Here is a 27,686-nt window from a genome sequence, read left to right on the forward strand (position 1 = left end):
TAATGTGCAGGTTTTTGTTCTAGTTTGTCGATATCCTAAAAATTTAAACTTTTAATCACTACCTTGTAGTTTTAAAGTGGTTGAAGGTCCAACTGTGGGGAAGTTTTTAAACCAATACATACATTTATAAGTAAAAATGTCTAAAACACGTTCCTCTTCTCCCACCTCCCGGGGAAAATATACTTAAGTTGAATTTACAGTAAATAGTATTGATTGCCTGAAGTGTGCTAAGAGAGGTTCAAGCCCCGACAGTCTGATATAGTGTGACAGTTGGATATGTGTATATTTCAGTCTGCCTTGTGAGTGCAGGTTGATGGCATCAGAATGAGTGACAGGCTGCTGGTGAACAGCTCTATCGCTGTCTGCTCATAGGAGCTTCTTGATCAAATGCGACTGCTCTGACTTTGACAGCCAGCAGCCAGCAAATGGATGTCAAGGACTGGATTTGATCTCTTGTTGCCCAGAGGACGAGCTTGGTTACTTTCCCCCCCCCCCCCCCCCCCCCCCCCCCCCCCCCCCCCCCCCCCCCCCCCCCCCCCCCCCCCCCCCCCCCCCCCCCCCCCCCCCCCCCCCCCCCCCCCCCCCCCCCCCCCCCCCCCCCCCCCCCCCCCCCCCCCCCCCCCCCCCCCCCCCCCCCCCCCCCCCCCCCCCCCCCCCCCCCCCCCCCCCCTTTGGATTGAAGATCATAAAGATTGGATTTCATTGCTGGAATGTTGCTTTCTGGGCTGATAATTTCAGGAATATGGTCTTACAGAGTCCATTTTGGAACCAAAGTCAGAAGCAATCAGAGAATACCCCAGGACAATTAGACCTGATTCAAAATGAGGTTGATCCAATGAGCTGTTTGTATAAGTATTTAAATAAAAGGTTTCACCTCCTTGTACTCCTTTCAGCTTCTTCCTCACATGACCAAAGAAAACCTCCAATTCAGTCACAGTTCACACCCAGTGTCTAGTGTTAAATAATACATTTCTCCTGTGATGATCGTGACACACCAAGTGATCAGAGCTGATAGCCAGTTCACTCAGGTAGTAAAAATATTGGAAGAACCTTTAGTAAGACTGTCCTCTCAAGAAGAATGACAGCGGACTGAGGATTTTGTCCTGGCGTATTTTGTTGTTTAATTTGGAAGATGTCTCACTGAGGATTAATAAGATTCGGACTCTATCAAACCTGGATTCAGAGTTGTGTTATTGAATTAAGCAGACCTGTGAAGAGCTTTTGTTTTCCGTAATCGTGCAACAACAGAAAATTATTTAAGTGGCCTTTTTAACCTCTTTTCACCAGATACCATAAAACTTTATGCTCCATAGTTCAGAATAAAACTCTTTAAATAGAGGTGCAGATATTTTACTGTGAGGCGCCTTCTAAGTAGCCTCATATTACCACAAATAGCCAAGGACAGTCCTAACCTTCCCCCTGACTTCCACTCCCTCTCTCCAATCTGGAAGTCACTATCAAAGATCATTGAGCCATGCATCTCAATGAGGGGAAGATTGATTGGCTGGAACGGAGCGTAGGCAGGGTTCGATCTTTGCCCTCAGGCCCTGAGAAGGGAAATATGGTCACAGCGACACAGTCGCACAGCTACCCAGTCCACTCTCCATCCACCAGATGATTTGACACATGCATGCCGAGCCACGCCTGCACCTGATGGAACAATCGCAGTGACTAATGGAGAAAATGAGAGAGAGGAAGAAGGAGAGGCAGAGGGAGAGAAATTCAGAGTCTATGCTCTGATTGACCTGTGGTCAGAGAGGTTATGTCCATTGATCTGTGGGGCAGAAGAAAGGAGCTTTGGCCTGAGGTGCTTGAGAATAAGTCTATTTGGGGTTTAAGATTCCTGTCCATTCCCACCAGGAGCTTTTTCATCATCCGACTCCCCAGGACTTAGAGCTGCTGTCTCCCGTTGTCAACGTAATGCACCAAGCACTACAAAGGCCAAAGGCCAATCAATGTCCTACAAGAGGTTGATACAGATCTTATTAGTCAATGAATGATCGTTAGTGGTCTAACGAGGCATTGATTCGTGCCAGGGCCAAAGGTTGCGGTGGTTGTGGTGAGTGTCTTTAATACATTAAACACAATTGATTGCAGATTGGGAGGGATATTTAGGAGGATGCTGGAATATGATTGGACAGTGAGAGATTTGAGGTCAAGCCAGGAGAGGAAGTGTACCTTCATCGGCCGCTGAATGCGGTTAGGACCCGAGCAGCACATTTGTCTTTTATGTATTACCGTTGTAGCAATTCTGCAATTAATACAAAGCAGATATCTAGAAGTACAAGTCAAAGGCAACTGGACTTGCTGTTTCAAAGGCCTGAGCAGCAGCCTTTGAAAGCTGAGGAAATGACTCTGCTCATAGCAGATGTGTTACTACAGGGCCTATTATGTTGCTCATTAAATACCCAACCTCTCAATAGGCCATTATTTCCCCAATAAAAAACAAACGGCGGCCTGCATACTTTCCCTTCTCCCCCCTCTGCTTCAGAGGTTAGCTCTACCTCACAGACGGCAAAAAACCCTGACTAATATCCTGCATGTGATGCTTTTAAATAGGAAGCAGGCCGCGGGACAGGGTGGGGTACAGGTGTGGCAGGAGCCAACGGCTTTTATAGCCCTCCATCTTCTCTGAAAGTGTGCCAAGGACCTGCCTACACAACCCACCACTGCAGTGTTAGCCGCCAAGCGTTAACTTTACTCCCCCACCAATCTCTACATGCCTACTGGTTATATAGAGTCTATGCTTGTTATGGCTTTATAGAGGGATTTCTGATGTGCTTAGAAAATTGTTTGATGATTGGGATAATGATGCCATTTGGAGTGAGTTGTCTCAGCACTTTATCGCCAGCAAACACAGAGAAAAACAGACCCAGCCCACGCAAGGAGAGTAAAAAAATAATAATAAAAAAAGCTCCACATCCTCCCCTGGATGCTTACTCGCACGTCCCCTGCCATTCAAAGCCGTCCGATCCTGCCCACGTCAGTCAGAATTACACCACGTCTACAGGTTTGTCACCGGAGGGACGTTCGTCACCATGTCTCCCCTGCAGAACAGCCTTTTCATGCCCCAGCATAATGTCAGCGGGTGACATCCAGGCCTGATGTGATGTGGCATTCACTAAAGGTCACGTTAGGCATCTCCGCTTCGTCTGCATCAGCAGAACTGGCAGCCGTCATATGGGCGCTGGCATCGGCCATTACCCAGGCCCTTGGGGGGACTCGGTGCTTTGAGGATTTGTCAGCAGGATTCTGATCTCTCTGTTTCAGTGCGGAGCGGATAGTCACAATCCACATCGACACAGAACAACACAAACTGGTTTGGACTATCAATCACACAAGAGGAGAAGGAAGATGACAATATGCTTTTTGGTTTCAAACATTAAATTTGCTAATTAATGATGCTCTTCAAGGGGAGATGGGGCAGAGACATATCAGAGTTTGGATGGGTTATGTGCCCAAAGGGTGAATTCTCTTCAAATTCATGCTGAAATAAGAAGATTTTATTGTATGCTTGTCTGTGCTTCCCTTCAAACAACAAAAACCCTACAGAAGAATGTATATATTTATCATGACAGTTCAGTTTAATAGACATAAAAACACGTTTGAAACTAATTATGAAAATAGGTTAGTCATTTTTAAAGTGACCACAAAACATTAAAACTGGCTTTTTGATCCTCACATTTCATTTCACAGGACCAAGACATAAATATAGCGAAGAAGCGGCCTCCCATGTGGGCTCTGTACTTAAAGGGAGAAAATAGCAGCTGGACAAAGGCTAGACAGTCAGGAAAGGAGGTCCTGAACCGGCGAGACACAGACAGAAAGAGGAAACAACCCGAGACACAGAGACAGTGAATCCATTAGGAGATGGGCCAGTCAAACTCGGCACAGCCCAGCGAGAGAGAGGGCCAATCCATTCGAGCCAGTTGCCGTAGTGAGGGAACAGTTAACAAGCCCCACAGGCAGGTTTTACAGCCCCTGTTGTGTCTTAGACCCCACAGGCTGAAGAGGGGCTGAGGTTGACTGATACTGACAGGGTTTATGTGGGCAGGGGCGGAGGGCAAAGGGGGGATGGAGACGTGTAAAAAGGTGCTCATGAACCAACAACTGTCACTTACGAGAGCGTGGCACAAGCATCTTGCAGCAAAAGTGTGTACACACACACACACACACACACACACACACACACACACACACACACACACACACACACACACACACACACACTCATCTATACATCCAAACATGCTCGATCCCACACCATTAAATCTGATGTGTGTGTGGAGCAGAGGTGAAGGGTGGGGGAGAGGCTGTCGTCAGAGGAGGGGGGCTTATCCAAAAAGTGCACCAATAAAACACCTGAAAATCAAATCCCATTGCTCTTATCGCGGCGCCATTCAGAGACGTTATCTGTTCAGGTAATGTGGTTATAAATTCAATTTCAGCCCACAGATTTCATTGTTTACTGATGCCTGCATGTTCCGGGCGGCAGAGCGCAGAAAGCTCGGGAACGCTCAATGCGTGTCGGGAAAAAGTCATTTAGGCTTCCGCAAGGGGATGCAAAAAAGAGGCGAGAGGGTTTGGGTGAACGGGGGGGGGGGGAGACCAGGAGAGCTGTCACTCTCCCAAGGACACCTGACTCTGCTTTCTATTTTCCTCCCCATGTTTTATTTAGAGGCCATTTTGTCCTATTTGGTTCCTCATTACGACGGCTCATAGCTCAACTGATGTCAGGGGACGGGCCCTTGCCGACAGACAAACTTGTCATGTCACTGGTCATTTGGAGTTGTAGCACAGTGTTTGGATAATAGGGTCCTAAAGGAAGTTCAGTCCACTGCACCCCACATTGTGGGGTAAGAAACTGACAAACTAACCTGTTTGTAACGTGCTATATTAAAACGATTTAAATTGTGATTGCCAGAAGATGTCTTTTTTTTTTTCTTGGTGACTGCGTGGAGATGGGAAATTAGGTGCATCTTGCCTACTAGCTCTCTCCATATGATTGATGGCTTTCAGGAGTAAATCACCTCATCTACTAGGTAAAATCTTGATATAGTGGAGCTCCTCAGGCTCCCAGCTGGCTGCTTATGGCAGTAATCCATCAGTGGGGCCCAATGGGCCGAGTGTCCCTCCTGGGTAATGTTCCTATTGACAGGCTATGATGTCAACACACTGACAGCAGGGGCCACAGTGGTGTGTGTGTGTGTGTGTGTGTGTGTGTGTGTGTGTGTGTGTGTGTGTGTGTGTGTGTGTGTGTGTGTGTGTGTGTGTGTGTGTGTAACCCTATTTTTCTCTCACTATCACTGTCTGTCAATAGCACAGATAGGTCTACTGAACACACACACACACACACACACACACACACACACACACACACAGGTCTGTGAATGTCTGTTAACTAACAGCAAACATATATTCAATGAAGTATTTTATCTGGCATTTATACTGCATCTGCAATTTTGCAGATTAAGATTTTACATTATATAGTGGGATTGTAGAATATCCTGTTTTGTTAAATATTATATCCCCCACCAGTAAAATAAGAAGTAAATGATATAAGAATTAAAAACAGCTCCATTCAACAACAATAAAATGCTGCTTACACACAAATGCATCATTATGATAATCCAAAAATATAATTTATTAAGAAATTATGAAGTAATATTTACGAAATACATTAATACTTGTTGTGATGTGTATTCATGCAGTTACTATAATTTGTTTTGTATCTTAAAACACAAAGAATCAGTGACATATCATTTTAGACCACTGATACACATCGTATCATTTATGCATCCTCCTCAAGACACAATGTCCACTCTCAAAGTTGCTCACAGCTTTTATTAGAAAAGTCACATGGTGCATACCTGCAAGCTGACAAAAAAATAATACATAACAATCCTTTAAGTGGGAAAGAGATCAGTTGGTCGGTGAAGCTACTTTTAGTTGACCTTGTCCCAAACCCCCAACCCGCTCTCCCCACCCCAATCCCAGAAGGAAGAAGAATCGGTGTATTCAGACAGAGATATAGATTTTTCAGGGATATCCATAAATAAAGGCAATAAAAAAAAAACACTCTCGCATGACTGACTAATTAAGTTTTTGTTCTTTTAAGCCTTTAGTTGAGTGAAAGAAGAAGCTAATAGCTCTTGAAAAACACACTATCATCTCTCCATAGTACACCACATTTCAAGACAACATGAAAATCACAATGCAGTTTTTTTTTTAATAGCACCTGTTTTTCTTGTATCCTTCCTCTATCAATGCAGGCAAAGTGAAGGGCCTCTATGACGCTCAGGCCCCAGTGTGTCCAGTCTGCCAGGCCATCCTGCGACCAGGAGAGCTGCTGGAGCACATGGAGCAGGAGTTAACCAAACTCGCCCAGCTAAAGATCAGGTATCGCACTTCACTCACTCTGTCGTCTGAGTGATCATACAAATCTACTCCATGAATGTCCTAACTGCCCTGCTGATGATCCCGTCTTCATCTCCTCCTTCTAACCGTTCTCTTATTTCTTTCAAGTTTTAACTTCCTCTATTTATCCATCTGTCATTTTCTTCCTGTTTTGCATTCTGCTCAGCTTTCAGGTTGATAATTAGCGTTGTCAGGTTTTGTATCTAGAAGCAAACCCCCCTCCCTCACTTGCCTCAGTTTCCCCAGGTGGTATCTCCCTTCTTCTCTGTCACCTGTGTGCAGTGTTTACAAGCTGCCTCATTGTTCCCTACATATTTCATATTACAGCCTCCGGCCTTGAGGCGACAACTTGTACAGCAGGCAGATAATGTCCTGCTTAATGGCTGCTTTGAGCCCTGCACACACACACACACACACACACACACACACACACACACACACACACACACACACACACACACACACACACACACACACACACACACACACACACACACACACACACACACACACACACACACACACATGGATCAACAGTACACACACACACACACACACACACACACACACACACACACACACACACACACACACACACACACACACACACACACACACACACACACACACACACACACACACACACACACACACACACACACACACACACACACATTACCTGCTGCTTAGACCAGAAGAATAATTCCTCCAATAAAGACATTACACTCCAAATCTGCTTAACGACCGCTCCGTGGACAGTAATGGTTTCAAATTGAACTTGGCCCACGGGGACGTTGTGTGTGTGTGTGTGTGTGTGTGTGTGTGTGTGTGTGTGTGTGTGTGTGTGTGTGTGTGTGTGTGTGTGTGTGTGTGTGTGTGTGTGTGTGTGTGTGTGTGTGTGTGTAAGAGTGTGCGAGCACAGTGTCTGTGACAGACATAAAGTGAGAAAGAGTAAAATGAGGTTATACACAGACTCGCATACAAATTCAGACAAGATAAAAGCAGAGGTTATTCATGAGATGACATTTAAATGACAATATTGCGTTTGTATGTTTTATAAGAAGATTGTATAGTTGATTTATGTGCATGTGTGCAGTGTGGCGTTCTATTTCCAAGCGGGTTTAACATCCGAGTCTCTATTATTTCACTTCTTTTCCTTGCAGTGCCACTTCAGTGCAGCACGACCAGCTCATAAGGACGCAGAAGGTAAACACACAGTTGTGACATCTTCACGGTATTTAGTAAAGCTGTCACCATTATCCCAGCTTTGATTCTGTTTGTCTTTTGCTTCTCCTTTTTTCCTCCAGTCTCTCTCTCTCTCTCTTCATATCAAGCGTGAAGGAGGTTCTCCCACTTCGCCCCCTCGACCGGCTGAGGAAGCCCACTCTGACCGGTACCAGGTACAGTTGAGAAAAGTAACAAAACCATTGTCTGATTATAGGGATTTTTAGATCTATAAAGTGATATGTTTGTACATGTGTGCATGTCCAGTGGGGCTCAGATTTCTCTTAAAGACGTATAGTAACAGTGCATGGTATGGTATGGTATTTACTTTATTAATCCCGCATGTGTTAAACTGTTAGGTTGCATTATAATCCAGACATTACAGAATAAAAAAAACAACATAAATATACAGTCATACTGCAGATAAAATCCAGTGTCCTACTGATATTTGCACATATTTCTACTTACATTTTGTAAGCAGTCTTTGCCAAATGTGAGGGTTGGTTCTGTTTATTTCGCACTGGACAATTAGAGGCTAGCAACACCATAAAAACGTTGTGTTTTTTTCCTGGTGTGGTGCGAGTGACTCACCAGTGTCAGCAGCCTGGGGTTGGAGCACCTCACTTATAACGAACAGGTTCATCAGGAGTCACATCAAGTCAAGTCAGTGTTGTATGTACAGTTGAAAACACAAATTGGACTCAGAGGGATTTACAAACTGTACAATATTCTTTATCATCAGACATTTGATTCAGATTACAAAAACCTGTGTGTAGAAACTTCAGGAAAAGCAACATAATGGACAGACATTCAAAAGAGTTCATAGGAGAACAAAGAATGACAACATTAAAAAAAAAAAAACATTTTGTGTCAGAAATTAAAGAGGAAAAGCAAAGGAGGATAACTTCAGCAGCATCGTTCCCTAAAAACACTTTTTTTAAAGCTGTAAAGTATTTCTTGTGACAATCACTAGAAAGAAAGAAAGGATCCATTGTGTTTGTGCAATTACTGCCACCTAGTCCTGCAGGCTGCTGCTCATTCATCAAGTAGGAATACAAATGAAATATATTGAGTTTAAAGTCTGCTGATAAAAATGATGAAACTTTATGTTTGTTGCAGACGTTTCTCCGCGTGCGGGCCAACAGACACACAAGACTTAATGGTACGTTGATGTATGCAGAGCGGACTGAATGTTTGTTCGTCACCAGAGAGTTGAGTACAGTAGACTCTGTCAGGTTCTGTGTGTTTGGTCCCAACCCGTCCCTCACCAGTCGCTCAGACATCACTCCCTTTTCCCACATCATCTCCGCCGGCCTAGCGCCCACACGAGCAGAGGAGCTATTAACCTCTCAACTTTGACCTCTTGATATGTTAACAGTTGATGACCTCTGCTGGTGCAGGTGCTACGTCAAATCTGCCCCATTACGCCCCCACAGCGCAGGAGCCCACCTAGACTGCACACAAGCTGGTAAGAAACACTGGGAAGCACTTTTCTTCTTCCCCACACTCACGTGAAGCTGCTGAGTCCTGGATGTGAAGGCTGAGGAAGGCTTTGATTACACCTTTAATGAAGAAACACTGTTTTGTTTTTCTTAAAAAATATTAGGTTATTTTGGTGTCTTTTTAAGAGGTTAGTTTCAATATTCTCAAGTCTGTGACCCGAACTAACAAAACTATGAGGGATCATTTGTTTGCAATCCAGATAAGTTTACTGTTAATTTATGTTTTTACTTACAAACTGGATTTATGATTACAGTGTGAGAAATATGCTCCAAACTGTCTTTTATGCTTTTAAAACGTAATTTTACACTTGCATTAAAAAGACACAAAAAAATAACTTCATAAAAAACAGATTTCTTCATTGTTTTGATGAAACCTAACCCAGACACTTTGTTCAACCATGATGATTTTGCCTTTTCAAAACCAAAAAAATTATTCTAGTACTGGAGCAATTAGTTAATTAGTTTATCAATAATACAATATTTTATTAATCATTCCAGCTAGTTATTACAACAAAAAAAAAAGCAGCATCATGCCTGAAATCTCAGTTGTAAGACACTTTAGGATGCCAGATTGTTAAAAATACTTGTGGCTGATGTTTAGCTTCCGCTTACTGAATTACTTCAGGTCATTAATAAAGAGCTGCTGCATTGAGCTAGTGATCTAGAGGAGGATAAATATCAGCCAATGACTTTTTACAACTCAGCATCACACAATGTGTTCTTACAAATGGCTTAACACTCCTCTATAGAGCATCAGTGAATTATTGATGAACCATTGATTAAGTAATTAAGTTATACATTGTTAAGGAGGAGTTTCTTATCATATTTTTTTAAATGTGGTTCCTCAACCACTTCTGTCTGTGCCATGCATATATCCCAGGGAAAAGTTCAACTTGTTCATCTAGCATTTGAAAAAGTAATGTGACAGTGTCTCTGCACTGATACAGACATGAGGTCCTGCAGAGCAGCCTGACACCGTCTGACACCTCACACTTCTGGCTCCTCTTATTATTTCCACTGAGATTCTCCAGCTCGTAGCTGACTCTTTAAACTGCCAGTGGTGTCGAGGTCTGTTAGCCTTTATTGGGCCTTAAAACAGGACAGCATAATGAGCTTCTAAATACACGTCAGAGAGGAAAAAGAGGAGCAGGGGGAGGAGGAGGAAGTGCTGCTCCGCTGTTGATTAATCAAGCTCTCTCTCTTTCTCTCTCCTCTCTGTTTGATGAGCTCTTCCTCATCTATGACCGCCTCTTTAACCCTCATTATGTTCGATGGGATGGCAGCGCTCGGGTCACGGCCACCGGCTCTCTGTGTGTCCCCCCTCAGGGCCACTGTCATCCAGCGGGAATTAGAGGGCCCTAAAACTTAATGTCCCCCTGTGCAATCTGCAGCCAGTCAGGTCACAGTAGGAGAGGAGGAGCAGTTAGTGTTCTGCCATGTTAACTTTTATATTTTCAGAGAGGAAGGTGGGGGAGGACTGTGAGCTGACAGGAGGGAGACGGACCTAGCGCTTTGCATCCAGTGCTGAAAAGAAAACTGCAATCGCTGTGTATATGAAGCCCATATCTATATGATTACATGTACTTGGGTTGTAAATTATGTAAAAAATAATATTGTGTATCCTTCATCGACAACCACGTGTTAATGTGCACATGTTTATTTAAATTTGAAAGGGGATATTATTTAACACAATTACTTAAGTGAAAGTGGATGTTAAAAGTATCTGTTCGTAGTGAAAAACAGACCAGTACATTTATTCCAGCGGCCTGCTGTACTATTTTTAGGTACTCTTTAGTATTTCTGCTGCTTATACTTCCACTGCACTACAATGCAAAGACAAATCTCGTTCATTTTACTGCAATCCTTTTGACAACTAGTGGGTACTTTGTGGATTCATATTAACAAAAATTAGAAAAAAAAAAAAGGGATTATTTATTATTGGGCATCAGAGGAAAACTGACAACGTGCCTACCAGAATATAAAATAATAAAAGTTAGCCCCAACTTTAAAAGCTGCAACGCTAAAGTCAGGACCACATTAATGTATTTAATCTATAATTGTAATATGAATATTTCTCAAATGGCCCAATTTGCATAATGGGAATTATTTAACACTTACTCAAGTTAAATCTGAATGCAGGACTTTTACTTGTAATATTCTACACTGTAGTATTTCTACTCTTACTTAAGTAAAAGTTTGTTTACTTCTTCCACTGTTATTTTTTTCATTGAACCTTCATTTACTAATTTAAAATGTTTAATCCATGTGTGTTTTCATCCATAACTCAAACTTACCCTGGTTAAGAATCACTCTACTGGACAGATGAATAAATTACTTACAAACTTTTAAAAGAAGATTAAATGTCAGCACAAACATCTTAACTGTACTCTTACATGTAGGGACTGTACAAAGATTATTGGAGTTGAACCTCACTTTGAGAAAGAGGAAGGCCTACTTCAAGGTTATTAGTGTTTTATGGAACCCTCTTCTGGATACAGAAGAAAAACAATGTAACACACCCCTCATATTATCTTACAAATATTATACAAGTGATACAGTAAATATGGTGCAACATTTTTAATACAATTTACAGCCTTAATATCTTAATAAATGTCTTATGTGGACCACAACAGAAAATTGTCTGTTTGAGGTAACTATTTACACTGTTAACTTGCAAAACTTGCAGAAATCACAAAGACAAAACCTTCAATGGGAACAGACACCTCATGTAATCTGCCAATCAGGAAAGAATAAGGCACATCTCATGTTTCAGAGTTTCTAAGTGAAAGATAAAGTACAAAAAACTGTTAAATTAATCGTAGAGACCAAGCTGAGGTCACTGTGACCTGCCTTTAAAATAACCGTATTCCCATCTTTTCATCTGTCTGTCTTCTGTCTGTTTGCAGTCAGGATTGGAAAGCTGAAGAGGAGGAAACCAGAGGAAGGACAGGTATGTCTGTCTGTGAAAGACACATGAAAGTATTTGTTCCTCTGACATTTTTATTGTAATCAGAGATGAAGATATCCAACGTGTAGCGGACTGACCTCCAGTTGAGAAAATGTCGCTGGTCCACAGACATTGTTGACTGGCTTTGTTCATGTAGCATCAGGATCACTGTCAGCTCGCTGTGTATCCATGTGAAAACACCACTGGAATTGGTTCACAGTCATGAAAACACACCAGCAGATACATAGCTGGAGGCTATGGGAGGCGTATGGGCATATTCACCCAGACAGTGAAGCTGTGCACTTAATGTTTGTGTGTGTGTGTATGTATGTGTTTCAGGAGGGTTCAGCTGAATTGGCCCCGTTGGAGGATGAGTGGAACGAGAGGAGAAGGATACAGATGACGTCTATAGGGTTTAAAGGTAAGCATAAATCTGTGTGCCATCGAGGTACCCATGTGGATAATCTTGCTCATTGGAGGACGAATAATGTGACTGAGTGGCAGTTGAAAAACCACTGAACTTTTCAGTCCAGATTACAGCAGAGCAGGATGCCTTGAAGGTTGGCTCAAAAGTAACGAAAGCAAAACTCTGACCTGCAAACTTGTAACACCCCGACTCACAGAAACAAGCAAAAAATATTTAACATCTGAATTTACCTTATTGTGACCTAATAAATCAGCTCTCCTCATGTCGTCCAGTGGCTTTTTATTAAATCATTTCTATATAAAATTGTCTCCTCAGGTGCAATGTTGGTGAGCGCGACTCCTAAGGAGTGTCGAGACAGCGATGCTGACCTGGACGTGGACGGAGACGACACTCTGGAGTACGGCAGGGCGCAGTATCCTTTCCAGTGAAGTCACAGTGTGAACAACACAACACGTTTACTCTGTAGTTAAGTTTACAGAGAAGTGCGAGGTGGGCGGCACAGTGAAACAGCGAAAAAGTTCCGGGTTCGACTCTGGGCCTTTCTGTGCCAGTCTGCATGTGCCTGCGTGGGTTCTCTCCAGGTACTCCAGCTTCCTCCCACCATCCAAAAACATGCACCTCAGGTTAATTGGTGATTCTACAAATGTTTGTCCCTTAGGTATGAATGAGAGCGTGAATGGGCTTTGTTTCCGTCTGTCTCTACGTGTTGGCCCTGTGATGGACTGGCGACCTGTCCAGGTTGTACCCTGCCTTCGTCCAAAGTGAGCTGGGATAGACTCCAGCCCCCCCCGTGACCCTGTTCAGGATGAAGCATGTATAGATAATGGATGGATAGAGAAGTGAGAGGTGTCAGGTATAAAGTGAGTTAACTTTGAAAAACAGACAAGATTGTTTTAACATTTTAAGAAAAATACTGTTTTGAAAAATTTACCTTAAACTTTAAAATAATCAAAAAAGTTGTTCACTTGGAGATTAAATTTTTTACAGTTAAATTTTTTGTCTTTACAGATGCTTTTAGTTTTTAGTAAACATGCACTGTACTGTATTTCTCAGCATTTTACAGATTAGGTAAATGTCTTGCTTGTTGTTGGCTTTCTGTGTTTTTTTCCCCTGACTTTGGTCTCAGATACACAGAGACAGATGTAATTCCCTGCTCAGGAGAAAGCTCCAAGGAGACAACAGTGAAGTACGTATCCCACCCAGTGACATTTCTTGAATAACTCGAATATTCAAACTGACATAAGATGATGCACTAATTGCTTTATTTTTTTTACAAACCTTTTTCCTTTGTTTTTTTTATGCCTTTTAAATGTGTTTTTCCAGCAGCCGCAGCATGTTACCTGATTCCAGAGTAAACCTTGACTTTACCAAGTGGTCCAATGATGGTGAGTTGAGCCAACCCTGAATAATACTTGATTAAATAAGACAAAAATAAAAGAATAACTGAATGAAAACCAGTTTTTGGGCAGGGTTAGCTTGAATTCAGTTGCTTCCCACTATTTGTGTAATTATCTGTTCTTTTGTTTGCTCTCTCAGGGAGTCCATCCACAAGCAGCGGAGAGAAACAGGACGGCAGCACAGCCGGTCTCCCCAAAACCTGCAAAAACACTGAGATCGAGATGTGAGTTTGAGCTCTTAACGGGTTGTTACTTCTTTTAAAGACAGAGATATCCTCACAGCTCCAATAGTTTTGTCACATCACTTTGTTAATGTTTCACCTGATTCACTTCCTGTTTATATGTTGTCTCTTTAAGAGACTTCAGGGTGCGATAAAATGATTAATTTATAGTTTACAAAAGCTAAGAAAGCCGAGTGGCTTTTAGCAATAAAAATATAAAGTAAACTAGAAAGTATTTTGCTTTTAATTAATAATATTCTCACAGTAGACATGATTATAAGTAGTTGCTTGTCCTGTGCACAATCACTATCTTTTTTCTGGCGGGTTTATGATTTTTTTTAAATGGTAAAAGCTGTGATGGGAAACCAGCTGCAAGGAAGGTCCGATTTAAACTTGGAACGCTTTACATTAAAGTTTCAGAGTGAAGTTTTACTGGTGATGGCGGTATATTCCCAGCATGTACTAGGTGACAGCGCAGTCAGGGAAACATTTTCAGGTGTGAATCAGCCAGTCAAAGCTGAGGAAATGTTACCATCCCTCTGTAAAGTGTATTCTGAGAAACTACCTGCCCCTGCTCCCACCTGCCTGATACACAAAACTATATCAATGTGATGATATCATCAATCAAGGTCATCGCAGGCGACGCAGGCATGTACACACGTTTCATCACACTTAATGCTTTGTATCCCGTCTGCCACTCTGTACACTATGTTTGCACATATACTCTATCCTGTAATTGTGCTTGTGTCTGCGTGTATATCTATTTCTGTGAGGACCGTGACACCCCCCACCCCCTCAGCCTATGATAAATGAGACAGTGAATGCAGGCAATGTGATTGCTGCTAAATTTCATGCTCAGTGTCCATGTTGGCCAGCAAATAATTTAATCTGTCTTCGATTTATAAATGACTCTCCAGTGTCGGCCTAACTCACGCGCTCTCCCACTTCCCTCCTGTGTGTGTGTGTGTGTGTGTGTGTGTGTGTGTGTGTGTGTGTGTGTGTGTGTGTGTGTGTGTGTGTGTGTGTGTGTGTGTGTGTGTGTGTGCAGGCTCTCAGAGGATTCCACTCTGACAACACTGGATACACTTAAAGCTCGGATACGGGATTTGGAGAAACAGCTGTCTAAAGGAGACAGATTTAAATGCCTCATCTGCATGGTGAGTACGAAGGCAAATGAAATCAATAGAGCAGAGACACAGGAAAGAGAGATAACAGCGCACTAATGCAGACAGTGACAATATGAATGTACTGACCTGTGTTTTAGGCAATAAATCAATATTATTGGTCATGGTTGTTCAGTGGAATATAAATATGTATAAGATGATATATTGATGTGTTGGTGCAGAATTATATATTTTTTACTTTTTCAACTTTTTTTTTATGAAACTCAAGTAATATTTGAAAATTATTTAAAATATTGATGTGTAAATTACCTGCAGACTCTCAGGAGGATTAGTTGACATGAAATTGTGATGTATGTTAAATCTGTATACGTTGATATGTATTGATGTACAAAACTAATCTTGACATCTTGATATTAAACTCTACTAATTAGCTCTGGAATAATTAGTTGAAAATCTATCAACATTTAATCATTTCCTTTTTTGAAAAAAAAAAAAGGGTTTCTGCAGTGAAATTTTTAGCTTTTCTCCTTTATATATTTTTTTTCTGGGCCACAAAAGAAGCTATTTAAAGTTGTGACCTCTGCTTCAGAGAATGTGTAAATTGTTTTCTACCTTTTTACATTTCACAGAGTAAATCCTTCACTGATTAATAGTGAAAATGTATTGATCTGTAATGAAAATAATCAGCAGTTGCAGTGCCACTTTATACACCATCTTATCTCTGGTGTCTGCTACAATATTTGTAGAACATGCTAAACTACGAGCCCACAAACGTCTCTTTAATTTCACAAAGGCTAAAAACAACCAAACTAGTTTAAAAAAAAATTTGTGAAGACAAAGCTGCTGTGTCCAACTCAATCTCTGCTCTCATAAATATACGAATGGAAGCTAGCTCCATACATTTGTCCTGAACAAGGCAAGTAAAAGACATTTTATAGTGTGCTCATTTCGACTTACACAGAGTTGTCGCATCAAAATGTATTAAAATTAAAACAGTGTAGGCTAATAAAACACTAAACACACCAGTTGGACGTTTCCTACTGTTAAAGAGGTTTTGAAAAATTTGATTTAAAAAGAGTGTCTCCTGCTGTAATGCTCCACTTGTAGTTTCATAAGGACATCTAGTGGGAGCTTTTTGTACAGCAAGTAAGAGCTCCTCACCTGTTTTACTGTCTTTCTCTATGTGCAGGATACGTACACAACACCGCTCACCTCCATCCAGTGCTGGCATGTTCACTGTGAGGAGTGTTGGCTTCGAACACTGGTAAGAATTTTTTTTTTTTTACCTCGCATGAACATGCATTTTTTTATATATATATAAAATGTTCAGAACCTGTTTGTTAAAAGTCTGGATTTTTTTCTTTTTTCCAGGGAGCAAAGAAGTTGTGTCCTCAGTGCAACACCATCACCTCACCTGGAGACCTGAGGCGGGTTTACCTGTGACTCGACCACTCATTAAGGATCGGGGAGGGGGTTCTTTTGTTTTAGCCAATAAGGGGTGGACTTGTGGTCAGCTGGCCTGCCATACACTCCCACCTTCCTCACCCTCCTTCTCCTCCTCCTCACACCTGTATGTGTGTACTCCATAACATCCACTAACACCTTGCAATTTGAAGAGCAGGAAGTTTGACCTCTGACCTGTACAATATCTACGTTTCTGCTGCGACATCAGCCAGATCAGAAGAAACATCAGAGCTCAGGCACCGAAAAAAACAAGCAGAAAGATGCTCTGGGACAATATTTATCAATTTTATAATCCTTTTTGTCTGTTTTATGGGGGAACATAGTTGAATTAAATTGAATTGCAAAGCACATGTACATAGTTTTGTGTATGTATGTTTGGAGTGGTGTGTGTGTATATGATGTCGACTAGCAGAACAACCCGGCTGTAATTACTGTACAGAGTTTGTCTTTTCTCCAATCATTTATTATTTGTTTAGCCCCTGTAGGTTGGAAACATTTACAGTAATCTCATTTCGTCTTTGTGTATGATGTATTTCTTTGTATAGGATCATTAAATCTAATTTTATCAGCGTTACTACAATAAAATGTCTGTCTAAAGGTTGTTGTTTCACTAAATCTTTGAACTCTGGGCACAACATGAATACCCACTTGTTGCATTAGCAAACTGTGGGCATAAATGGACAGCAAGTGTCAGCCAGTCCCGTTCACAGTCTCGTTATTTTGGATCCGTGTGGTGTATTGGCTTCTTTAAGAAGTGGGTCGGTGCAGGATTACCCAGGCAGAGCCCATTGCAGCTCACCTAGGGTTGAGGGACACTAAACCCTACTATTCTGAGCCTTTACTGCGAGGCCGCTCAGAGCCTGACACCCAAAGAATCAACCGCAGAGCACAGAGATGGCAGATACCCATACTTTATCATTAACAGCAGGAAAACGATGAGTCCAACAGCATTTAAATGTCAGCTGTTATGACATTTTTTCCAGTTTTTAAAATGTACCTACATTGTAGAGTGAAAGGAGAGCCAGGAGAGCATATGACTCATTTCTATCACGTCTGTGTCCTTCAGCAAGGCTTTAAACCTCCAAAACATCTTGAATAGGGCTCCTCAATCAATTATAGATTTGGCTGGACTGCTGCTTCCTGCTGCAAACTGTCAGTGTGATTAAGGAAGTGACACTTCCCAGGATAAATAAAGGTGATATATCTCTCTCAGATTAAGTTTGCCCACATTAGACACAAGTTTTGTTTGACTTTTCACAATCATACACCAACATATTTTAATATTTACAATGTACTGTTTATATCAACCTTCACCTGTTTTTAAACGCCAAAACTCCAGGGGACAGTCTGGAGCTTAATCAATAAATCTATACGAAAACAAACCTACTGTATTGGAACAATGACATGACCACTTATCAAAATCATTTTGTCTGATGAGCTGCTCACACTGTGATCTGTATGGATGGCGCAGACAAAAACAAGCCAGCATGGACACAAGCGATTGGTCAGTGAGCTGAGGGGAGGTGGTGGTAATTCAGAGTGACAGTCAGCTGCTTCACTGATCCACACACTCACACTCACACTCACACAATTTATACTCAGTTCATAAAGAAGGTTGGCTGAAGAGTCATCTGTCATTGAAAGTCTCTATAATATAGACAATACAGGACCTGTGAGAAAAGGTAAGCTGGAATTCTTACTGTACTAGAGAAGGACATGTTTGTAATGCAGTGAGTACAACTGTATTTTCATTAGAAGGCTGTTGTTTTGGATCATATTTGTTTACCAGCAATGACTGAAATAACTAACTTTTTCTAACATCGTGTTTTTTCACTTCAGTATACACGGAAATGTGTCAAAGCATAACACATTGGAGAAAAGAGGCAAATAATAATTGATTGGGATGTTATTGATCATTGTTCATTTAATAGAGTCCATTTCAAGTTCTTCTAACTAAAAGACCTGAAATTAGATATTTATTTAGGTAAAGCTACTATATATTGTACTGAGTTAAAATATCCAAAGTAAAACTATTAATTGTGCTTAATAGACCCTCTCATACTGTTATAATATATATGAATGGATTGTTATTATTATTATTAATAATACTTTAGCTGCTGGTAGAGGGAAGTTAATTTTAGTGGAGTAATTATAGTGGAGTAAAAAGCACATTTCCATAAAAAAAAAAAATCTAAAGTAGAAGTAAAATGGAAACTTGAGATACTTAAGTAATTGGTAATGTGACTAGTGCAGAGCTCCTGTGTTATTAAATAATTGTGTGAGTGGGGATTCTAAATTAATTGATTTAAGTGTCCCTGAAACATCCTCCTGTCTTTAGCGCAGCAGGTAAGTGGGTCACCTGTCCCGGACCCCGTGTGTGACGTGGCCACCAATCCAATTAATCCTGCGGACTGACCTGCCATGACTTCATTAAGCGGCACTCTTAACATTAACCTCGGGGCCTCTGGCTGTCTAACGAGTCAGCAATTAGGACACAGACATATTTTAATAGTTTAATTAAGGAAACGTAGAGACGTAGAAAATTCTCAGTGTCAATTAATTATTAGTGGAGATGAAAAGTGCAGTGATATAAGAGCAGCGGCCTGCTGTTAACCCCCCTCCCCCCACAGTGTGGTGGTTAAGAGAGGCTTGGATCAAAGGATTAGCTTCACTCCACCACTTTAGACCAGTTAACAGGTTAGTTGGTGGACTTCACCAGCACTGCAGCAGCAACTCAATGGTAGAAAGAGAGTAAAAATACGTTATAGAAAGCATATCTCAACTCTTGTAGATACTATGATGACCTGTATTTTATCCTAGAAATCACTGCCACTCCTCTAATGGTGGATTTAATCTGGGACAAACTGATTTTAATCTGCTTCTGGCACCAACCTGATCTCACTCTGTCCCTGCCTTCCTCTGTCTGTCTGTCTGTCTGTCTGTCTATCTGTCTCAGGACAATGTCAGGACCGAGGCCTGTGGTGCTGAGCGGCCCTTCTGGAGCGGGGAAGAGCACTCTGATGAAGAGGCTGATGAAGGATCACGAGGGCGTCTTTGGCTTCAGCGTGTCACGTACGTTTGTGTGCCAACCGGTGATTGGTTTTCATCACAACATCCGACGTCTGAGAAGGAATTAGGGCAGGGTGTCAAAGTCTGCACAGGCCGGCAGTTTTTATGCTCCAGCAGTAAACCTTGTAAAAGCTGCAACTTAATGTCTTTATTCCTGTCTGGGTTTTAATGGTCAAATCCTTTCCTCACAGACACAACAAGAAATCCTCGACCAGGAGAGGAAGATGGCAAAGGTACAGTAGTTGTGGCTTCAAACTGACTTGTTGTTGACACTTCTTATTATCTACACAAATGGGTGGCTGATGTCTTAGTCGTGTCACACTCTATTAGTCCCACCATGCCTGGACTGGGATTTGAACCTGTAGTACTGTGATTAAAAGTGCATTTTAGAAAGTCGGGAGTCTGATAAATTCACTTCTTTGTTTTTTGTTTTAATCCAAAGTTTCCCAGTTTCCCCTACCTGCTCTGTCCACAGCACTTCTTACTCCCAAGTGAGCTGCACGAATGGTTTTATCACTCTGTATGGCTCCCTTCAATATAAAAGGGATAAACATCTCTCTGTGCCTTTTTTGCTTTCTCCATAGGGCTGAACAAGCTCCCCTTCCTTCTGGGGGCTGCTTTACTGCCTGTAGCAGCCATCTTATCCTCTGAGGACTTAGACATGTCAACCTCATTTTCGTGTCCAAATGAATCAGAAACCACAGATGAAGGTGATCTCAGTGTGATTCCTGATCAGAGTCGTTAATGGCAGAGGGATGGGGGTTACTTTCATCATCCTGGCATGCTGTCATGTGACAAAAATTAAAAGATAAAACAAATATAAAAATAATATAAAAAATGATCTCGGACAGTCTACACTTTGGAGTAAAAAGCTTTTGAAAATAGCCCCCTGTGATGCCTGTGAATGAGTGATTCCCATTTCCAGTCCTGACAGGTTTTACATCCAGAAAAATTGCCCCATTTCCCCTTTGAGGTTGATGGACCACTGTTGATTTGCATCCAACCATTAGCAAAACAGGCAAAAGATTCAACAAGTGCATCTTATTTTTTTTCTTATTTACAGGATCTATGTGACCTTTCAAATGTTGCTGTCACGTCCATTTAATTAGATTCTTTAGTCGAGGCCCACATGCTTTTTTTTTACTGACAATATTGGACACTGAACAGATTCTCATTGATTCAAACTACGTCTCATCATTTGAGTCACCGCAAAATGAATTTTGCTCACTTTGGGTCATGATGAGGTTTTGAGCCTGCATGGAGATATTTAATTTATTGCAGTTGTTGTGTATGTTGTTTAAAATCTATCCAGCCCTATTTCCAGGCTTATTATCTATTTGTTTACAGCATAGTCACTCTCGATCCAGTGTTGTTACTTCAGCCTAAGCAGACTCTTTCATGTTGTCATGCTAATGACTGTATGCTATCACAGTGGCCATTAGTTGTAGTTGTAGTAACGTGTTTGCTTCTGAAACTCTGCTTGTTTTAGATCCCCAGAATTTTTTATGTTTGGGAGATTTAGGCCTGTGGATCCAGTATGACAATATAATGTGTTCTTTTACCGTTGTACTAATGGAAATTAGAAGAAATTTCCCCTCGGGGATTAATAAAGTGTATAAAATCAAAAAAAAAAAATCAAAAAAAAAAAAATCAAATAGCATCTATATATATGTAAAAAAAAAAAAAAAAAAAAGTCACAAAGAAACCATTTGTAATCTTTGCATGCGCTTCCCATACAGAATAGCTGCATTAAGTTAATTTAAATGGCCAAAAACACAACAAAGAGAACATCACTCAAACACATGCTACCCACTGTGAAAATGGTGCATAATAAATACAAATTTTAAACACCGAGTTGTGCACATCAAAGTTGACCTTTGTGCCTGTATTTTCTTTAAATTGGTTATAACCACTGTGATGTTCATCTTTCACTAAAACGTAGTGGGCTATCATCTGATTTGCATTATCTCGCTTTTACATAGTTTTTCCAGGGTGCACATTTTTCCTGGCAGAGCCACATTCATTATAAACATTATATCTCACAGACTACCACTTCACAACGAAAGAGGCCATGCAGGACGGCATCGACAACGGAGAGTTCATCGAGAACGCTGAGTTTTCTGACAACATGTATGGAACAAGGTAAAAGCAAATGTTTACATCTCTACATATTCTTTACTATAGTCAGTGTGATACCTATAAAAAAATTCAGGAAATTTTCTCATGAAATTTATAACTTACATGAATATTATTCAATGAATTAAAAAATGTGTTTTTCTAAAATGTCTTTGGTTGAGGTGAACGGCTGACCTTAGTCCGGATGTGGTTGAGTTTCTTTTTCCTGTTAAAAGAGAGTTCTTCTTCCACACAGTTGCAAAGTGCTTGCTCATTGGGGAATTGTTGGGGTTCTTTCAATAACACTGTAAGATCTTGACCTTACTGCGTAAATATTTCTTTATTTTTTTTTAAAGGGAAAGAGCACAATTAAATTCATTAAATTAAAGTAATTGCACCAGCATTAGTAGCTAATCCGCATATGTTGTTCCTCAGCAGGTAGACAAAAAACAAAAACAAATTTGCCACCACATAAATTTAATTCATTTTAAAATATTACCTCAGTTCCTTAAGCATGTAACCGTCAGAGCCTTAACAAACTGCTAACCTGCCCAAAAAAAACATTTGCATGGTTTCATTCAAGATTTTATAGGTCTAAATACCACACATACCGTACATAAAATACAATAAATCATCAAGAGTATCAGGGTCACTGATATTAGTTCAACTTCATCCAGTAGTAAATGTAGATTGTTGCCTTATGTAGGGGATCACAAGGACTGGTGACAGATGGAGCTTTAACTCCCATTCGCTGAAAAAGAGCAACAGTGTGTGTGTCACATTTAATCTCTTCCTCTTATTCTGTAGATAACATTCACTCACTCACTGAGTCTGAGCAGCTTGGATCAATGCAGCAATCCTCTTACCTTTGCTACTACATATTGGAAGCACAAAATTACTCCACTCAGTACCTGCTCGAGCCCCATCTCTGCTCACATGTACGGCCTCTTTTATTTCTTTAGTAAGGCTGCCATAGAAGATGTGCAAGCTCAGAACCTAATCTGCATTCTTGACGTGGACATCCAGGGGGTGAAGAGGATTAAAGAGACTGACCTGAACCCCATCTACATCTCCATCCAACCTCCATCCATGGAGATCCTGGTACATTTGCTACTTGGTTTATTCATGCTTTTTCCTTGCTTGTGCAGAGAGGGCTCTATAAGGGGGACAAACAGGCTTACTTCTTTCTTTTTTTTTAAATAACATTTATACATTTTTGTTCCATACTTTGATTACCATAATAAATAAAGAGTTTACTATGCGTCATGTCTTAGTGCAGCGGTTATTAATGTCTTCCTTTGTTTTCTTTCTCAGGAAAAACGTCTGAGGGACAGGCAGACAGAAACAGAGGAGAGTTTACAGAAGCGCCTGGAGGCAGCACGCATTGATATGGAGCTCAGTAAGTTACGGTGATATTTCTGCTGCACAAAAAGCTGAAGTAAAGACAATCTCTCCAGCTGAATAAATTCTGATTTCTAGGTAAGGAGCCTGGGGTGTTCGACATTGTTATCATCAATGATGACTTAGAGAGGGCTTATGAGGAGTTGAAGGATATCCTCAGTGAAGTAAGACAATCTAAAAATGTCCTGGCTCATATTTGTTTTAAATACACTTTGTACATGACCATTGGTTTTTGTCATTTTTCTCTACAGGAAATTCAAAAAGTTCAGGAGGCCAAGTCATAATAGCTAAACAATAACTTCGTCGTTCTGCTGCTGGAAAGAAGAACCAGCATTTGTGACTCTGACCTGAATATTTCCATCTTCACTGATTGCGAACACACCTGAAGTCTGGACAAAAGTCGGTTTGTCCTTTCTCATCTGCGTACATTATTACAGTCAGAGGGCAGCTCTGTTCAGTTTTGATGCACAGATGGAAATGAGAGAGTCTGGACTGAAATGTTTTTGTTCTTGACTAAGTGAAAGGGGGGTTGTGTTAGATGTAGTAAATCAATAACTGACATGTAGGTAAAATAATCCTGAACCATACATTTCTGCCAGGTGGCCGGGCAGGCATGTAAATTGTCCAACTGTCAAATCCAGTGCTACATTTGGAGTTTATGAGGCCCAGTTTGGCACCGACTCACATCAAGTAGTACAAACAGTCAGTACCTGGGACACAGCACAAAGTCGTTAGAAAATATTCAGAAAATTAACTCTCATTTATCGTATTTGTTTTGTTAAGTATTACAGTATAAACAATTTCTGTCATAGTTAGGTATATTATTAAAAACTATTTTGATTTATACTCAGTACTATTATGTCATTAAAATATGGACTCACGCTTTATGCGAGTCAAAGATCACACAAAGGACATCTGTGCATCTGAAATAAAATGCCTCCGTCTGTAGGTTTTAAACATTTATGTTACGTGTCATATATGTGTTGTTGTCTACAAAAGAGAGAATAAAGAATGTGAAGACAATGACTGAACACGTGTGTCATTTAATAAATATTTCATTCACTAACTAATTTGAAACTTTGAATCATCCTAAAACCTACAACTCTAATTCATATTTATACATTCCAATCTTAAGGCAGATCATGTAAAGTTTTAAATAAAATACTGTGTGTAGCTCGGAAATATATACCTGCTTTCTGTAGGTGGCAGGACAACGCATAAAACATTTCTACTGTATGGCCAACATGTGCATCTCTGCAGCAGAGGAGTTAAACGAGAGTTTCTTATGTCAAAATCCAAACTTTTCAACTCATGCAACAGTGTCCAGTCATTACGTAGAAGAAGCATTATCCCTGATATGTTTCCATATAAACCAAAGCACAAAATAATGCAGCACACTCGCTTGAACAATCTGATATATAAGTACACTTTGAAACTCATTAAGACGCATCACATTTTTCAAATCAGGGTATACCAAAACTATTTTAAAGATCTGACCAGCTTGCTAGAAAAGTCACACAGGAAGGAAACACACACAGCTGAAAAATGTTGTAAGGCTGCATGGTTTTTTAGGAAAGAAAACCTTTCTTGGCATCTTTACTGGAAGAAGGGAGGCTGAAGCTTGGTGCGCACCTGATCTCGTTTCTCCTCTTTCTGCTTGAGGTAATCTTTAAGCTTGTCAGTGGAGAAACACACTTTGGAGTGTCGGGCTTTGTGTGGGGCGCGATGGGCGCGGATCCATGGGTTCTGGAGACACTCTGCTGCAGTGGGCCTCCCCCTAAAAAGTTTGTAATCAAATAATAATATAATATAATAATAATAATGATATTAAATATATGCTCCAATAATACACACAATACATCTTCTCTCACTGATAATCTTCGGAGTTGTTTGCACAAGAAAACTGAAAATCCAAAGACAAGGAATGTTTGATATGTTTAGTTACTCTCATGCAGAATAGATTTCAAGAGAGCCACTTACCAGGATTTGTTGTTCAGGCTGCTCTTCATGAAGTTTAAGGCTCCCTCTGACAGACCGGGGTAACACCGTCCAAACTGGATCTTCCCTTTCTTGATGTTTCTGTCTTGCTCCCAGCTGAGCTCCGCATGAAATGGGCTGTCGGCACTCAACCTAGTAAAGGAAGACAGAAAGAAACACTTCTATAATACACAAACCATTCAAAGAACATGTTATAATTCACAAGGTAATTCTTCAACAGAAGATGTAGTCTGTGTTAGTGTAGATACATCTTCATCGAAGGATTTTGATCTATCTATTTAAAGACTTTATCCAGTTATAATAAGACAATTAAAAATATATTGTCTGCAAATGCAGATTATTAACTGTTGGATACGTTTTGAGTAGTAACAACAAACATGACATGCTTTATAAACTCCTGTATCTCTGTGCTTACATGATGAATGACAGAACTCCAACAGCCCAAACGTCTGTCTCCGGCCCGACACCCTGACCTTCAAGGATCTCCGGAGCTTTAGGAAGGACAATATAAACTGACAAAACAGACAGGACATTGTTTGTAAAGAGTCCTTACAAGAAAAGCTATTTCCATTCACATGCTACATTTTCTGTATTAGGAAAAAAATAATCAGAGATGGATAAAGAAATGATAAGAAAATGGACTTGGTTTGTTAGGCTATGGTAGCTAGGATCAGCTGAGGTGGGGGAAGTTAGGCTGAGTTATTTCCATCCATCAATCCGTCCTTCCTTTTAGAAAGTGTACCTTTGCTGCGGCAGTCTGTTGGAAGGCCATGACAGTCAAAGGTTTAGTACATTAGATGAATCTACAAGAGGAAAAGCGTCGAAATCTTATCTACATCTCCTTTTGATTGTAAATAAGAAACACCACTACCTCTGCTGTCTGACAGGCCGTGGATGTGCTCGACGTTGAGAGGCTGTCCAGGCGTGAAGGACTGAGCCGAGCCAAAGTCAACGATCTTCAGGTGGTTACGGTCGTCCACCAGCATGTTGTCAGACTTCAGGTCCAGGTGGATCACTCGCCGGCTGTGAAGATAGTCGACTGCACTGAGGACCTGAACCAGCAGCTCTGCGACGTGAGTCTCTGCATACTGATCTCTGAGGGGATGCAAACACAGGAATGTTTATGAAGTAACAACAGCAACAATTTATTTTCGATATAGCGATGCAACACAATATACATAACAATAAAACAATATTTAAAAATAATTAGTGTAGTGTCCATATTCAAATTTACCTCAATGAAAATCTTATAAGTATGTTCAAATTTGATAAAAAAAAAAAAAAAAATAGACCATCAATTGATAACAAAATTCCTCTCTTGCAAGACCAGCAAAACAAAGTGAGATTTTGCCTTAATCGAGGCAGCAAATCTCAAAATATTTTAATTTGTTCTCTGAATTCTTTGACTAAGCAGAGCCTTGTTATGGCTTCCCCAGTCCTTCCCCTAACCTCCGTATTTTTCCATTTCCTCATGTATCCTGTCTGTCAGTGTCATCTGTCCGTCAGTCCCCTGTCAGTGCACCAGTGTGGGTGTGGCCATCCTACTACAAGCTTGCTGCTGAGCACCAGCTGATGACAAACACCTGCTGCCAATCTACTCTCATCTACTCTGGCATTTATACCTGGAATCAACAGCCACTAAATAAACTAAAACGTCTCTCCTTTATGTTCTTTTTACTTCTTGGATCATGACAAGCGTAGTTGTTTTGGAATTAGACAGTTCTGTTTGAGTTAGGGGATGAAAAAGACACTTTACACGGTAAGGCCCTCACTTTGAGTGGAAATTTTAACCTGCTGTTGTCACCAGATGAAAGGGTTAGGGGCCCACCACAATCACTCAATCAATCTATTACCTCGCAGCAAGACCGTAGAGCAGCTCCTTGCCGGGACAGAGCTCTTCCACTAACACCAGGTAGCGGGGGGCGATGAACGCGGCGTGCAGCTGAACCAGGTGAGGGTGATGAAGCTTCTTCAGCAACTGGTACTCCCGCAGCACCAGAGGTCTCTGCTCCGCCTGGTAAGGGGAGATCTTGGAAGCAAACACTTGGCTGGTCTCAACATCCCGACACAAGTTTACTACGCTGAAACGACCCCTGAGAGGTACGAAAACAGAAGATGAGTGGCTTAGTGGCAAAGTGGCACCTGAAGAGGAGAAAAACAAGACCAGGCTAATGCATACTGGGGCTGGTTTTGGTATTCTGTGAATTAGCAGATAAGGAAAATTGATGGTTAATGGTCCTCGTGGTTTTGGGATTTACAGAAAAAAGTCTAATTGAAGTAGCGGTTAGAAAAAATGCAAATAATTTTAAATAAAGGAGGGAAAATATCAAAAATATATCAAACCACAACCTGAGGTTTGATTCATAGATATCTGTATGAA

At 41.0% G+C, this 27,686-nt stretch overlaps 3 protein-coding genes across 3 annotated transcripts in view; 2 read left to right on the top strand and 1 right to left on the bottom strand.

The window, feature by feature from the left end:
• The window catches only part of rnf220b (ring finger protein 220b), a 32,271-nt gene extending 14,983 nt beyond the window's left edge, over nt 1–17,288 (top strand). The window contains exons 3-16 of the mRNA XM_069698940.1: nt 6,273–6,399; nt 7,581–7,623; nt 7,725–7,817; nt 8,761–8,803; nt 9,020–9,109; nt 12,050–12,093; nt 12,430–12,511; nt 12,833–12,929; nt 13,644–13,703; nt 13,844–13,902; nt 14,054–14,138; nt 15,184–15,292; nt 16,449–16,523; nt 16,631–17,288. Of these exons, the coding sequence (XP_069555041.1) occupies nt 6,273–6,399; nt 7,581–7,623; nt 7,725–7,817; nt 8,761–8,803; nt 9,020–9,109; nt 12,050–12,093; nt 12,430–12,511; nt 12,833–12,929; nt 13,644–13,703; nt 13,844–13,902; nt 14,054–14,138; nt 15,184–15,292; nt 16,449–16,523; nt 16,631–16,702 (1,079 nt within the window). The 3' untranslated portion in view covers nt 16,703–17,288. The remainder of the gene's footprint in view (nt 1–6,272; nt 6,400–7,580; nt 7,624–7,724; nt 7,818–8,760; nt 8,804–9,019; nt 9,110–12,049; nt 12,094–12,429; nt 12,512–12,832; nt 12,930–13,643; nt 13,704–13,843; nt 13,903–14,053; nt 14,139–15,183; nt 15,293–16,448; nt 16,524–16,630) is intronic.
• Nucleotides 17,289–18,342: 1,054 nt separating this feature from the next.
• On the top strand, nt 18,343–23,592 carry guk1b (guanylate kinase 1b). Its single transcript, XM_069699121.1, has 9 exons — nt 18,343–18,405; nt 19,680–19,795; nt 19,984–20,025; nt 20,377–20,502; nt 21,838–21,934; nt 22,870–23,008; nt 23,222–23,306; nt 23,387–23,472; nt 23,560–23,592. Exons 2-9 carry the CDS (start codon nt 19,684–19,686, stop codon nt 23,590–23,592), a joined length of 720 nt encoding a protein of 239 aa, XP_069555222.1. The 5' UTR covers nt 18,343–18,405; nt 19,680–19,683.
• Nucleotides 23,593–24,863: 1,271 nt separating this feature from the next.
• obscna (obscurin, cytoskeletal calmodulin and titin-interacting RhoGEF a) overlaps nt 24,864–27,686 on the bottom strand; it is a 40,083-nt gene continuing 37,260 nt past the window's right edge. Inside the window, exons 74-79 of the mRNA XM_069699122.1 lie at nt 27,160–27,399; nt 26,178–26,401; nt 26,049–26,063; nt 25,722–25,818; nt 25,289–25,438; nt 24,864–25,085 (exon numbers count right to left, since the gene is read on the bottom strand). Of these exons, the coding sequence (XP_069555223.1) occupies nt 24,905–25,085; nt 25,289–25,438; nt 25,722–25,818; nt 26,049–26,063; nt 26,178–26,401; nt 27,160–27,399 (907 nt within the window). The 3' untranslated portion in view covers nt 24,864–24,904. The remainder of the gene's footprint in view (nt 25,086–25,288; nt 25,439–25,721; nt 25,819–26,048; nt 26,064–26,177; nt 26,402–27,159; nt 27,400–27,686) is intronic.

This window comes from Brachyistius frenatus, unplaced genomic scaffold (assembly GCF_029030835.1).
Source record: "Brachyistius frenatus isolate BFR_SWC_R1_liver_20210118 unplaced genomic scaffold, ASM2903083v1 Contig_29, whole genome shotgun sequence".
In the NCBI taxonomy this organism is placed as follows: Eukaryota; Metazoa; Chordata; class Actinopteri; family Embiotocidae; genus Brachyistius; species Brachyistius frenatus.